At 44.1% G+C, this 13,496-nt stretch overlaps 1 protein-coding gene across 1 annotated transcript in view; it reads right to left on the reverse strand.

The window, feature by feature from the left end:
* PAPPA (pappalysin 1) overlaps window positions 1-13,496 on the reverse strand; it is a 242,650-nt gene that overhangs the window by 177,085 nt on the left and 52,069 nt on the right. The window contains exons 3-4 of the mRNA XM_047831114.1: window positions 11,733-11,878; window positions 7,256-7,549 (exon numbers count right to left, since the gene is read on the reverse strand). Coding sequence (XP_047687070.1) covers window positions 7,256-7,549; window positions 11,733-11,878 — 440 coding nt within the window. The remainder of the gene's footprint in view (window positions 1-7,255; window positions 7,550-11,732; window positions 11,879-13,496) is intronic.

The following is a 13,496-nucleotide window of genomic DNA, read 5'->3' on the forward strand; positions in this document are numbered from 1 at the left end:
CACCTCTGGAGGCAGGTGAGAGGGAACGGGAGGAAGGGGAGGGTGGATGGGACTGAGCAGCCCAGAGGTCACAGCTAAGGACAAGGGACCAGTAAATTGCTTTCCATGGGCCCTCAAATCCCTGGTCAGTAAGCGATGTATTTCTTTATTCTGCCTCTGCCTCACTACTCACCCAGTATCTCCCATTCATTCATTCATTCATTCATTCATTTCCTTGTTGATTCACTCACTCACTCCCTTCTATTCACCCATACATTCATTCATCCATTCCACTATCCATGGATGCAGTGATACTGTCCTTCACAAACCTTCTGAGCATCTATCCCATATTCTCTTCTCTGTCCCAAGGGCCACGGGAAGATGAAACTTAAAATGTTCCTGCCCCAGAGGAGGGACCAGTCTAGCTACAGAGTGAAGGCCAGTTTGTTGTATGAGTCAAGGTGATCAGAAGACTGTTGACGACTGCAATGCTGACCACTGATGAACAAGAGACAGCACGTTGGGGAAGGGCAGTGTTCCAGGGAGGCTTCCGAAGAAGGAGGTACTTGAGGTCAACCAGACTGGATGGCTCAGATGGAGAAAGAAAGGTCAGGACTGTAGAGAGCTACAGGACCCAGGGACATGGTGTCCTTTGCAGTGAGCACAGCCAGAGGCAGGCAGCCCTAGGAACTATCAGGCTCATGTCCGTCCTGGGAATGAGGACAGCACTGTCACTGGGACATTTGCTGTGTGCTTAGTATAAGCCAGGCATGGTGCACTGGGCCTTGGACACATTTAACACTCCCATGATTTGGGGAGTAAATACTATGATTTTCTCCATTTTACAGAGAAGGGAATAGAGGTTGAGAGAGGTCATGCAGCTTTATTTAAGATCACAATGTTAGGGATAGATCCAAGACTCAAACCCAGGCAGTCTTGATGCTAAGACCATGTTTCGAATCAATAGAAGGATGTCTGAGCATAAATGAGACCCTGTGTGGGAACAGTATCCTGCAGGTGATTGATAAATAGGATGTGAGCCTGAGTCTGAGCTGACTGGAATACAATCTCTTAAATGTCTTTAGATCAAATGACCTTCAGCCCTACTCTCTTTTCGACCATGTGGACTGAATAGTATCCAAGACTCGCCTCTCAAGGAAGAAGCCTGCCTCCTGTCTACCCTTCCAACAGCTTTATTCAACTGCCTCAGGGGCAGAACAAGGCACTGTTTTCGCTTGGTTTCCAAAAACACCACTTCCCAGAGGTGTCGGCCAGGTCAGGGTTTCTGCAGCTGGGCCCCAGACAGAGAAGCATGGGGCTCGCCAGATCTTAAAATAAACCCGCCACTGGGAATCCTACAACATAAACTGACTTCCCCCTTATCAAACAAACAGAAAATAACTTTGGGCAGGTGCTAGGCAGTTGGATAGGACCTTGAGAATCCAGCTTGGGGAAGAGACAGGAGAACAAGGAGGTTATACACAGAAGCTGCCTCTGATCTCCTGAGTGACTTCTGACAGTCTGTCTCTTCTCCAGCATCCTGGGGACTCCTTCATATGTTTGGAAGAAGCAGTAGAGCCTGGTGTCCCTTAGCAAGTATCTTTAGCCACATACATCTCCCTTGAGCCCTGACGTAGCCATCTAATTCCTTGGATAACAAACATTCTATGGCTCCCCATTGCCTGGAGAATAGAGTCCAAATGTCTCAATCTAAGAAGGGCCAGATCATTGGGTACGTTTTTCTTTGTTGCTGTGAGCTTTGCCCTTCTTAATGCAAAAAGTGCACTTGGAAAAGCCACTTAATAGGTTAGAGTCAGGAGAAGGGACTAAGAAAGTATGGTTAAAGAGTTAGACCAATACATGAAGGATCTGGAGTCAAATGGGCAAGTGAATTCACGACTCAGTGCCTCAGTTTTCCTATCTGTAAATGGGGATGATGGTGCTAGCAAGAGCATTCATCTCCAAATTCGGTTAAAGGGTAAGGAGAGTAGAACACAAAGAACCATGATAAATGCTCAGTAAATCCTCACTGCCTCATGATTGCGAACAGCACATGTGTGTGCGTTAGAAAACCAGAAGCAGGAAAAATCCCAGAATTTAAAATATTCATTCTCTTTGATGTAGCAATATCACATTCAGGAATTCAATAGACATATATTCATGAAAAAACATATGGAAAATTTAGGTACGAGGATATTTTCTGAAGCATCATTTATAATGGTAAAAATATCAGAAATAACACATCTGGCTATTAATAGGGGAATGTCTATGTATGTTAAGGCACAGGCACTGAGTAGTATACTAATAAGTTACTTCCAAAAGAGAGAAGTAACTCTAAAACTCAGGTCCCTCATGTATAAATTGGGGACATTTAAATTGACCCCACTCCACAGTGCTGCTGTGGGGACCCAGTGAGCTGGAGGACATAAAGCATTTATCAAGATGAATGGAAGAAAAAAACCAGCATTTTTTTCTTCCAGACACTCTTATTTGTGCGTTTCTTCCTTTTCTCCCAAAAGAGTGTGTTTTCCATCAATGATTTAAAAATTAGCCATTTGCATGTTTCTCAATAAAAAAGAGTATGAAAAAGAGATAGATGACAGAACTTAGCAGGAAAACAGAAATGCATGTGAACTTGAAAGTAGAAGTCAGCAAACGTCTGTCCCAGGGTACACTGCTTAGAGACTTAGGTGCTATCAGAATCTTGGGGGAGGTCCAAAGGGTTTCCGTTTATCACAATGCTCTGTCTCAATTAGCTCATGTCTAGAGTCAGTCCCTCTTGGCTTCCTGCCTCCACATGCTTCCCCTCCCGACACGTGATCTCCAGGACCAGCCAGCCCATCTTATCCCTAAGCCGAGAGGACTCTGGGGATCTCATCCCCATGCTGCCGGTGCATTGCCCTGACTTTGGTAACTGAACTTTGTTCTCCAGAACATGTTCCCCTCTGGCAGCATGGAGACTGCAGAGCACGGGAGGTTAGGTCATGGACCCAGGGCTGCCATGTGCTGTGGAACCCCGAGCAAAATGCTGGCCCCTGCCAGCCTCGTTTGTACCCATTGTAACCATAGGGAATAGTGATACTACCTGCCTCCTAAAGCTAATGAGGGCATTTAATAAGCTAATTCATGTCTAGTATATGGATAACTATAGCTGTCCCTTGTAAGAATCCCTGACTTTTTGGTTTTTATTAAATAATGATAGTGATAATAAATGATTATATTCACTGTAAAATATGTGGAATGTGCCAAAAATAGTTATGAAGAAATAAATATAACCCTAAACTCATTACCTAGAGATAATACAATTAATACTTAGTACATAGGAGTATATGTGTGTGTATGTATATGCATATAAATATCTATAATTCTCATTATCATATATTTACATCATATATACGCATACATTTATATACATACATATATTCATACACACACACACACGTGCACTGTACGAGGTTCCCTGACCATTTTCACATTAAATAGCTAACAAATAAACCCACTAATATCACTTAGGAAGAACTAGTTATGGTACCAAGGACAGTTCTAAATCCTTTACCTGCATGATTACACCTACTATCACAAAAGGGAGGTGTGATTATCCTTTATGCTATCCAGGAAGTAAGTGAAGCTCGGAGGAGAAGTCACTGCCTAGGGTCAAAGGCTAATGCAGGGAGGATTCAAGTTCAGTGCCTGCACCCCCAAACTTGGTGCTCTGCACCAGGTTACTCTGCTTCTATTTACCCCTCTTCTTCATCTACTACACTATCATTAGTGACCACATAATGTTCTATCATACAGAGGCCTCACGATTTATTACAACAATCCATTCTCATCGGACTTGCAAACAGTTTCTAATTTTTCACACACATAAGCATTTTTCTTCAAGCCTGGCTGGTAGTAAATACTTAATTGATACTTGGACAATGAATATTGCTAAGAACATTCTTATGATTACATCTTCAAAGAAGTCAATGAATTTATTTCTGTAGGATCTATTCCTGAGAGCTGGGAGCGCAGGGTTGAAGCATCCATTTGTATTGAAAGGACCCAACATGCAGAATGAGGGTAACAATACACTTGTTCCTGTAGGCTGGAGAAGGCCTGTTTTCTTCACTTTTGAGGAAGACCTGACTGGACGGTGCTCTTGGGGGGGGGGCCTCCTATGGCCCATCATCTTCAGAAAGTAGAGTCTAGGCTTCTGCTTTTCTACCTGCTCAGGGCTTATCCAACAGCTCAAGGTGACGGTACTCGCCTGGTGCTCAACTAAGCTTGCCCCGATCAACCTGCCTGGTGTTTGCTTGAACTGAGTACTTGGGACCCCCTCTATCTCCCTTAGCATCAGAAACAGAGCCAGATGATGAATGATTATAAGCACAGGCTCCACAGTGAGAAAGGCTTACCTTCTTTTTGCTGTGTGACCCTGGTAAGTTCCTTAGGCTACATGAAACCCACACTTTCTGATCTGTAAAATAGGTTCAGTAAGAATAGCACTCACCTCATTGGGTTATTTTGAGGATTCTATAAGACAAGCCTATGAAGTGCTTCACAGTGTGTGGTGTATCGTCATAGGCAGTCAATAATTAATGCAGACGTATTGAAGTGCCTGGGTGGCTCAGTTGGCTAAGTGTCCACCTGTTGGTTTTGGCTCAGGTCATGATCTTATGGCTTCGTGGGTTTGAGCCCTGTATCGGGCTCTGTGCTGGCGGTGCAGAACCTGCTTGGGATTCTCTCTCTGCCCCTCCCCTGCATGTATTGTCTCTCTCTCAGCATAAATAAATAAATTTCAAAAAATTTTTTTAAATAAATAATTATTGTAGAACTGTGATGACCAATACAGCAGCCACCAGCCTTTGGGATTATTTCAATTCCAATTAATTAAGACTACTGAAGGCTAACAATTCAGTTCCTCAGTCTCGCTAGCCATATTTCAAGGGCTCATGAGCCACATCAGGCTAGTGGCTACCATACTGGACAGCATGGACATAGGACATGTCCATCTTTACAGAAAGTTCTAGTGGACAGCACTGCACGAGACTCTTTGCTCAACCAGTGACCAGGCCTGAGGAAGAAGTGCCCAGGAAGGAAGGAACCCCAAGCAGTTGACCCAGCAGGGTCCCCACCCTCTGGCCAGGACTGCGCAGCCTCTGTGCACAGCTCTCCCTGGCCATGAGAACCCGATCCTGTTCTGCATTTTGAATTTCATCCAACTGCTTTTGTCACCTCATCTATCAGAGATCCTAAGGAAAACAAACATTTCAAAGCTCGTGGTCGCCTTGAATATGCTTTTGCGGGTGTAAGTTTGTTATCGTAGCTCAGTGAATTAGTTCTGCTGTTAATGGGTCACTGAGCTGAGGGGTTCCTTTAAAAAAACAACAGTAAATCAATCACCCTTTAGATCTGTACGAAGGGGAACAACAACAAAAAAAAGATTTAGTTTATGGGGGTCTAGTAGCTAGTGGCAGCTCTGAGGCCCCTAACAGTCCGGCAAACTTCCAAATTCATGTTATTGTTTATTTTCCATGTGCATCGAGCTGGCCAAGGAAAGGTGCTACAGAAATGGAACGTAAGTAGGGCTGCGTGAAAGGACAGGGCACCGGATGTGGGATGTTGGCTTGGCTGGGAAAGGGAGCCTAGTGGGAATCTGCTTTTGAGGCAATACCCAGCATTGTGGTCTTTTTTAAAGACCTAAACCTAAAGACCCCTTTATGGTGCTAAGGTTGGGTGGTCGACACTTCCACAGATCTCAGGTTTGAACGACATGAGCCTTAAACTGAAGAGGCCCCCAGAAGTCATCAGCCCAAACAGGAAGGCAGAAAGACCCACTGGGGATCATCAAATTCACTGGGTTTCAGCAGCAATATCCTCTCTTCCAACACAATCTGAGGCAAAACCCCGGAAGAAATGGGAAACAGTTGACAGGGAGCTTTCCTGGTTCAAAGAGAGATGAAGTCCCATCTAGAGCTCCCCAGAGTCATGCCTGATAGCTCCTGCACCCCCACCTCTGTGGAAGAGAATATGAAAACCAGCCTGGCTGTTCTGCTTCCTATGCACCCATCTCTAGGTCTCTTCTGAAGAGCTGCACAAGAGCAGAAGAGAAGAAAATGCTTGGGGTCAGATGCGTGACCTGGGGCAAAGGACTTTGGTGAGCTACAGTACTGCCATCTGTAAAATGGAGATAGTTTCTACCCTACAGTTTTGTTGCCAGTTAAATGAGATAGTGTGTATTAATGTCCTCTATGAACCACAAACTTTTATACAAGCAGAAATTTTGTTATTGATAAGAATCACTTTTGCATACCTTTATGAGAATTTATTCATTTTCTTCCCTCCCTTTCTTCTTAACAAACATTTATTAAGCACCAGTCTCTGTGCTAGGTGCTGGGAATACCATGAGGCATTGGAGATAATATCTGCCTTCACAGAACTCACTTATTTTCATAGGGGCAAAAGACACTTAAATTTAATCTTATAATAAAATTCAATGCTGGGCTACCATGTGCAATTTGTGGATTGGGCCCTACGGTTCTTGGTCTAAGAGGCCAGCAGTGAAGGCTGAGATAGCCTTGTTTTAATTTTCCAAAAATGTTCTAAGGGCTAGAAGTGGCCTTGATATATTATTCTAAAAGAAGTACAGGACATCCTTGAACCCAAAGAATGAGTCTTTAGCACTATTACTGATGGTATAAGAAAAGAGTTTTGACAGGATATATGGAATTAGGAAAAGAATGTCCCCATCTCATGCAATTTGCAAAACCAAAAGCATTCTATTTTTTTGTAGTAAAATAGTAAAAGAGGGTATGAGAGATTTATGTTTAAGAAAAAGTTGCAGTAAAAGAAAAAAAAGGAAGAAAAGGAAAAAGCTGCAGTAAGCACCAGCTTAGAAAAATATAGCTGCAAAATTAGGAGGAAACTTCTCCAACGTTCCTTCGATCCAAAGATTCCATTTTCTTGAGCGAAGTGAGACCCAGAGAGGGGATGTGATAGACCCAAAGGCATCAGGTGATCCAGAGGCAAAGCTAGAATCTACCCAGGTTTCCTGATGTTGGGCCCCAGTCAGCCTCCTAAAGTGTGCCCTTCTGAGGAGTCTTCAGATACAACAGCCTCCAAGTACCCCTGAGGTCTCACACAAGGACTATTATCCTGATTGTCTAGGATGACAGACTGTTGGGATGAAGAAGTCTTAGTAAAGGAAGACCTTGCCCAGGCTCCTCTGAGCCAGGACCTGAACCGTGTGTGACACCCGGCCATGTGCTCCCTGCAAAGCAGGGGTCCCTACCTGCATAGCTCATGAAGTTGTTGTAAGGGGTGTTGAAGAAGCTATGGAAGCCACAGGTGTCATTCCCTGGCCCCGGGTCACCGCAGAACTTGTGTTTGGGGGCCGGGTTGGTGTCACTGCAGAGGTCACCAGTCTCAAAGGAGGGCTCCGTTTCCATGCAGGGATCACTGCAAGACTGGATCTCTGAGATGCCTCGGAAGATGTGGTAGAGACCCAGGCTGTGCCCAATCTCATGGATCATGGTGTGGGTATGCCCAGGAATGCCATAGAAAGACGGGTTCAAGACAATGCCACCTGCAAGGGGAAAACCAGAGCATTAAGCAAACGGGGTACCCTGCTTCCTGGTGCAGAAATCCCCCAATCAATCGTGGATAAATGGGGTGCTGCCCAAAGTAACCACAGGCTTCTCCACCCTGTGACTCCACTGCCCTGAGTACCGTTATGACTTGTGAAATGAATCATTGCTTAGGTAGGAAGGAGTCCCAAGAGTCATTCTGTGCAATCCCTTTATTTTTTCAGATGAAAACACCAATGCCTAAAGAAGTAAGACAACTTAACCAAGGTGCTCTCAAACTTAAAAGAAGGGGCATGATTGGCATTTGAGGACTTTGATTTCTGGGCTGGTAGATGTTTCTGCTGCTACCTTGTCCTTCAACAGTAAGGCATGCTGTGGTTTACAAACATTCTGCACACTCTTGTCCAATTGAAGCCCTCATGATCAGATACCTTGGTCCCAGTTCTGGGCTCTTCACCAACAGTGTGACGTTGAGCAAACTGATTACCATCTCTGAATCCCACTTCATCTCTGGTGCTCTATGAGAATAAGCACTCAGGATGGCCGGCATCATGTTGGGCTCATCATTATGACAGTATCATTATAGCCAATGTTTCTTGAACATTTATCATGTGTCCTCAGGCCCCGTGCTCAGTGTTTCATGCATCTAATAGCACTTAACCAACTCACAACCCCTATAGGAGTGCACTGATTTCCTAGACAGGTTAAGTCACTGGCTCATGATCAGGAGTCAGTAAGGTTTCAAGTCGGGATTTGAACTCAAGATCCTTAGCTTCCAGAGCCAGGCCCCTTAATGAGTTCTACAGCTAATGCCAATCACACAGCCTGGAATATCGTATCTCATTAAATGGCGGTTGAATCTTCGCTGAATGCTAAGCCAACTACAGAAGTTTTCTGAGGTCTAACTAAGCACACATAAGCAGCTAGCATAACACTGCACATTAGGTGGATACCTTACACTAATTACTCGTTACTCTCAGAGTGTCTTGAGAATAAGCAGCATGATCATCACTTGAAAGGTGACTTAAAATACAGAATCTGGGGCCTCTCACTCCAGACCTAGAGAATCAGAATCTGTATTCTAACAAGGGCGCCAGACGACTGGTCTGTGTGTTCTAGTTTGAGAAGCAGTTGTCTACCCCACGTGTCTTAGAAGATTGAGTCTGGCTTAGCTTGGGGAGATTGATGGAACAGATTGCAGCAGAATCAATGTATAGCATGTTTCATGTTCAGTTTAGGCACTGGAGAAACACATATAGGCTGGTAGGGAGATATTTAAACTTTAAAATCCAACTGTGTTTAAGAGGAGGTTAAAATTCAGGTCTTAACATTCTGCAAGTAGCGATTTTAAGTGCAGAGCGGTGTCTTATAAAAGAATGGTGATGGGGCAGGGCCTTGATTTGAACTGGCAGGTGTGGGGGGAGTTTTCTCTTGGATTGAACTGCCGGGAGGGCGAGCTTGCTCAGTCATGGGGCTCACAGAGTCTATTAATTCTGAACTGCTCAGAGCCTTCTAGCACAAAGATAAAGATGTATGAGAGGGTGTGTGGGGGTGTGTGCACACATACGCGTGTGTGAGAAGGGGCAAGCAGAGAGGCAGGGAGGAAGAGAAATTGAGACAGGAAATCTCTCTCAATTATTTCCTGTCAATCATAATATGAAACATAATCCCCTTCCCACCCAAGCCTTTTTCCAGGGATCATGGCATCACAGCAGGAAAAGATGGTAAAATATATGTATGGTTCTAATAAGTTGGGTTTGGTCGGGTCTGGTGCAGAGAAATCGCTTCTGGCCAGCATTTCTCGGACAGGAAGAAGACAGGTTAGGGGGATGGGGACAGTTAGCCTGACAGGAGAGGCAACCTCCATTCCACTTGACCCTGCTGTGTGATCTTGGAAAAGTGACTTTGCATCTCTGGCGAGCTCTAAAATAAACAGCTGCAACAGTGCCCATGGTTCTCTGTCTCCCCATGAAGCTTCAACTTTGAGGTACTGGGCAGGTGGGTGGAAAGGTCTAGGACCCCACAGGTATTTCTAGGGATAGTGACAGGATTGCAGACTTAATGTCCGGGCCAGCTCTGTTTGTTTTACCTCATCCCCTCCCGACTCACCCCTTTTCAGAGCGACAGCACAGAGCTCGAGTCCTGTTTCACTGCCTCTCTTAAAAGGTGAAATAGCTTGAGCCTGACATCATCCTGAAATACTATAACATGCTATGGATTTATAGCCTTCTGTATTTCTGGTCCTGAGCCAGCCTCTGAAATTCACAGAATCATCAGGAGTATTTTTCTCTAACTTAGAAGCCTGCTGTTCAACCCCTCTAAGACACTGATGAAGAGACTTTCAGCTGCTTTTCCAATAGGACGGCATTTCAGCGCCGAGAACTGTCCCTGGAGACCATCTAGTCTAACCCGTTCATTTAAAATCTGAGCAAACTGGGACTTGGGGAAGGAAAGAGACTTGCCTAAGGCCATACTGCCAAGTGGGATCATAGCTGAGAACAACCATGTGTATTGCTCTGGGCCAGCAGGATTCCCATACATCATATGAGGCACGCGATGGAAACGGATCATCTACCCTGAAGTGTGCCTAAGCTACACACTCTTTTCTGCCCAGCCTCTGTCTGCCTGTCTCCCTGTCTATTCCACCCAATCATCATCTAGCTCAGGGTTCCTCTGCCTCAGCATGACTGACATTTTGGACTGGTTAATTCTTTCTGGCTAAATCTATACATTTCGCAGCATCGCTGTCCTCTACCCACTAGATGCCAGTAGCATCCCCCCATTTGTAACAGCCAAAAATATCTGGACATGGCCAGATATCTCCTAGGGGCTAAAATCCCCCCAGATGGGAACCAATACATATTTATCTTTGTCTCTATCTCTCTTTATGCAACAGCACACTTCCATACATGCATGCACGTGCATGAGTGCATGCACACACACACACACACACACACACACACACACACACACACAGGATAGGTTTCATTCCCTTAAAAGTAAGTGGGGAATAAGAGCAGTCTAGAGGGAACTAAGTGTAAAGTTTGAAGTCTTCATCATGTGAAGCTGCACACTCCCTCATTTTCAAGATTCTGCAGATTGAAAGCGGAGACTAGACTCTGGGCGTATTACTGGGACAGTAGTCAGGGCCTCAGAGAACACCCATCATGGTCACTCTGCTGAGCCCTAACTTTCCCAGATGAAGACGCTCGCTGAGGGAGGCATCATTATCCGGGGCTGCAAAGAATGGGATCATTGAATCAAGGGGAAAATGGCTGAGTAAACTCAATGGAATATTATGTGGTCATGAAAAACGTCTCCTTTAGAGAGACGGAAATTACCTGGAAGGATGCTTTTGTCTTGTGATGTTAAGTGAAAAAAGGATGGAGTGGAAGTGATTAGGAAGAATGCTACCATGTGGAAACATGTAGGGAGCATAACATTAAGTAAAAAAAAAAAAAAAGAGAACATAAAATTCTATCTATGCTGTGATTTCAAAGATGCGTAAGTTAAAAAAATGCATGTGTACATATAGACATGTACTAGAAGGCAGCATGAAACAATCAAAATTAAAGAACTACAATGTTTGCTTATAGGGCCTGATTCAGAAACCAGGGTCTTTTCTGACTTTCGGTAATTGGTCTGTGTTCACACACAGCACACTTTGAGTGTAAGAAGGGTTCCTGGTAGTGTTAGTGGAACATAGAGGAATAACTCACTTTCTTTGGTCTCTTTGGTATCTCTCAAGCCAACTCATGACTTAGTTGTGTCAGCACAAAGTGATTACCAGGCTGAGAGGATATTTGTATGCACTAAGAGGTAAGGGGTGTGTAAAGAAAGCAATCAAAGGACAGAGTTGGAAACTTGAATTCCAAATGTGGCTCTGCCGTGGACTTGCGTGTGACCTTGGATAAGCCCTATTCCTTCTGTGGATCTAAGTTTCCCCATTGGTAAAACAGGGCTAATAGTACCATGTTATTTTCTTCAGAGCAATGCTCGGCAGTTGAAATGAGATAAGAAATGCTAGAGAGTTCGGTATTCTAGAAAGCGATTAATAGATTACTCGTCATCATTACCACCACCACCATCATCCTAGTCATGCTCATCATCATCATTATCATTGCCACTAAATTTAGTCCTGCGCTAATCCAATTTCCTCCTGAAGAAGTTTCTAATTCTCACCTAAGTGCATTAGGGCCTCCTTGTCCCATGGCCAAGTTGCTACTCCTGCCAATTCCTCCTCCGAGGAGTTTGCAAAGAAGATATTAAGGTGTGTTGATCCATCCAGTCTAAGAATGTTCTTCAGTTCATTAACATCCAAGTATGCTCTGTAATAGAAAAAGAACCTTAGCTGTCATCACCATCCAAAAAAGGTACTCTTCAAATAACAGCTATTCCCCAAGTAATTAAGAGCTACTATGTGCCAGGCACTTCGTTAAACACTTGATAAACATTACCTCTGTGACTTCCCCCCAACGATGTTATAAGGTAAGTGAGATGATCCCATTTTACAGCTGAGAAAATTAAGTCCTTGTGAGTTTAAGAGATTTGAGAAGTTTGCTCAGCTTATAAATAGCAGAGTTCACTTTAGAAACAAGATTTACCTAAAATCTCTATCTTCGCTCTTTGGGGCTCTGCTATCTTGACTGGTGATAGGACCACATAAATGTGGATGTAAATCAAAGACACAGACCATGGAAAAGGCAACATGTATTCTAGTCTTGGCTTCTTTTCTATTTCACTCATTCACTATGAACGTCAAACCATTTATTTGGCAAACACGGACTATACTAGGAGGCCTGCTTTTATCTGCACACCAACCTTGCAAAGAGGTGTTATTGCTTCCTTTTCAAGATAAGGAACACATGGTCCAAATGTGATTACACAGGTTGCCCAAAGTTACAGAAATGGGTTTCAAGGCCAATTCTGTCTACCCTGGAAACTTATGCTCTTGTCACCGGGCATCATGCTGCCCGCCCCCACCCCCCCACCAGATGATTCTACATTCTGTATGCCTTTATTTGTTAGTCTGTAAAATGGACTTAGGGGTATTACATTTGGAATGGCTGCCATTGTAGACTGGCACAACAGGAAAGTGAACTAACTCCCCATTATCATCATTAGCTCTTTAATACATACAATGAACACATGTTGGCGAGCGGAAGAGGTGGTCTTTGAAAAGAGGCTGGCATGTCCTAGATGCTCAATAAATAAGAACGCCTCCTTCATACAGTCTGGCTCTCCTATCACCACAGAGACACTAATGCTTTCCATCAGCCACAGGCACATTACTCAATGGATCATTTTCTAAATCAACAGAGGCATCTTGCTGCTTTCTCCTGAGTCTTTCAGCCCCCATTTTATGTCTGCTGTCATGTATCCTTATGAGCAGCTGATAATCATTTCTTGAGTAAGGCTGGAAATGAACCAATGAATCACTGAATAAAAATATACATAAACAAGCAGGCAGCTTGATGTAGGAGGTGAGATAAAGTCTATGAATAATGATATTTAGTGTTTGATGGGCTCTTCTATGTGGTCAGACTTTACATGGATTATCTCCTTTCATCTTCTTAATAAGACTGAGGTAGGTAGTATCATTATGCCCATATTCCAGAGGAGGGAAAAGAGACATAAAGAACCTTCAGAGCTTGCTAAGGTTGCAGAGCGAGTTGAAAGTGTTTACCTTTTTCATAATGCTATCTGTCCTTGACAGGTTGGCCAAAATCCTGGCTGGTAGAATACTTTTACGACAGTTCCCTCTCTTTTCCCCTCCTGGAGTCATAGAAGAGCCTCCTGTATGTGCAAGAGTAAGCCCAAGATCCCCAGCATAGCCTCCAAGATACTGCCTCCTTCTATAGCCTCACCTCTCTCTGCTCCCTCTTTCGAATTTCCCAATGTGGGTTGGGGGCACCCACCATGATGCATCATCCATGATGCCTTCAC

Source organism: Prionailurus viverrinus, chromosome D4 (assembly GCF_022837055.1).
Source record: "Prionailurus viverrinus isolate Anna chromosome D4, UM_Priviv_1.0, whole genome shotgun sequence".
NCBI lineage: Eukaryota > Metazoa > Chordata > Mammalia > Carnivora > Felidae > Prionailurus > Prionailurus viverrinus.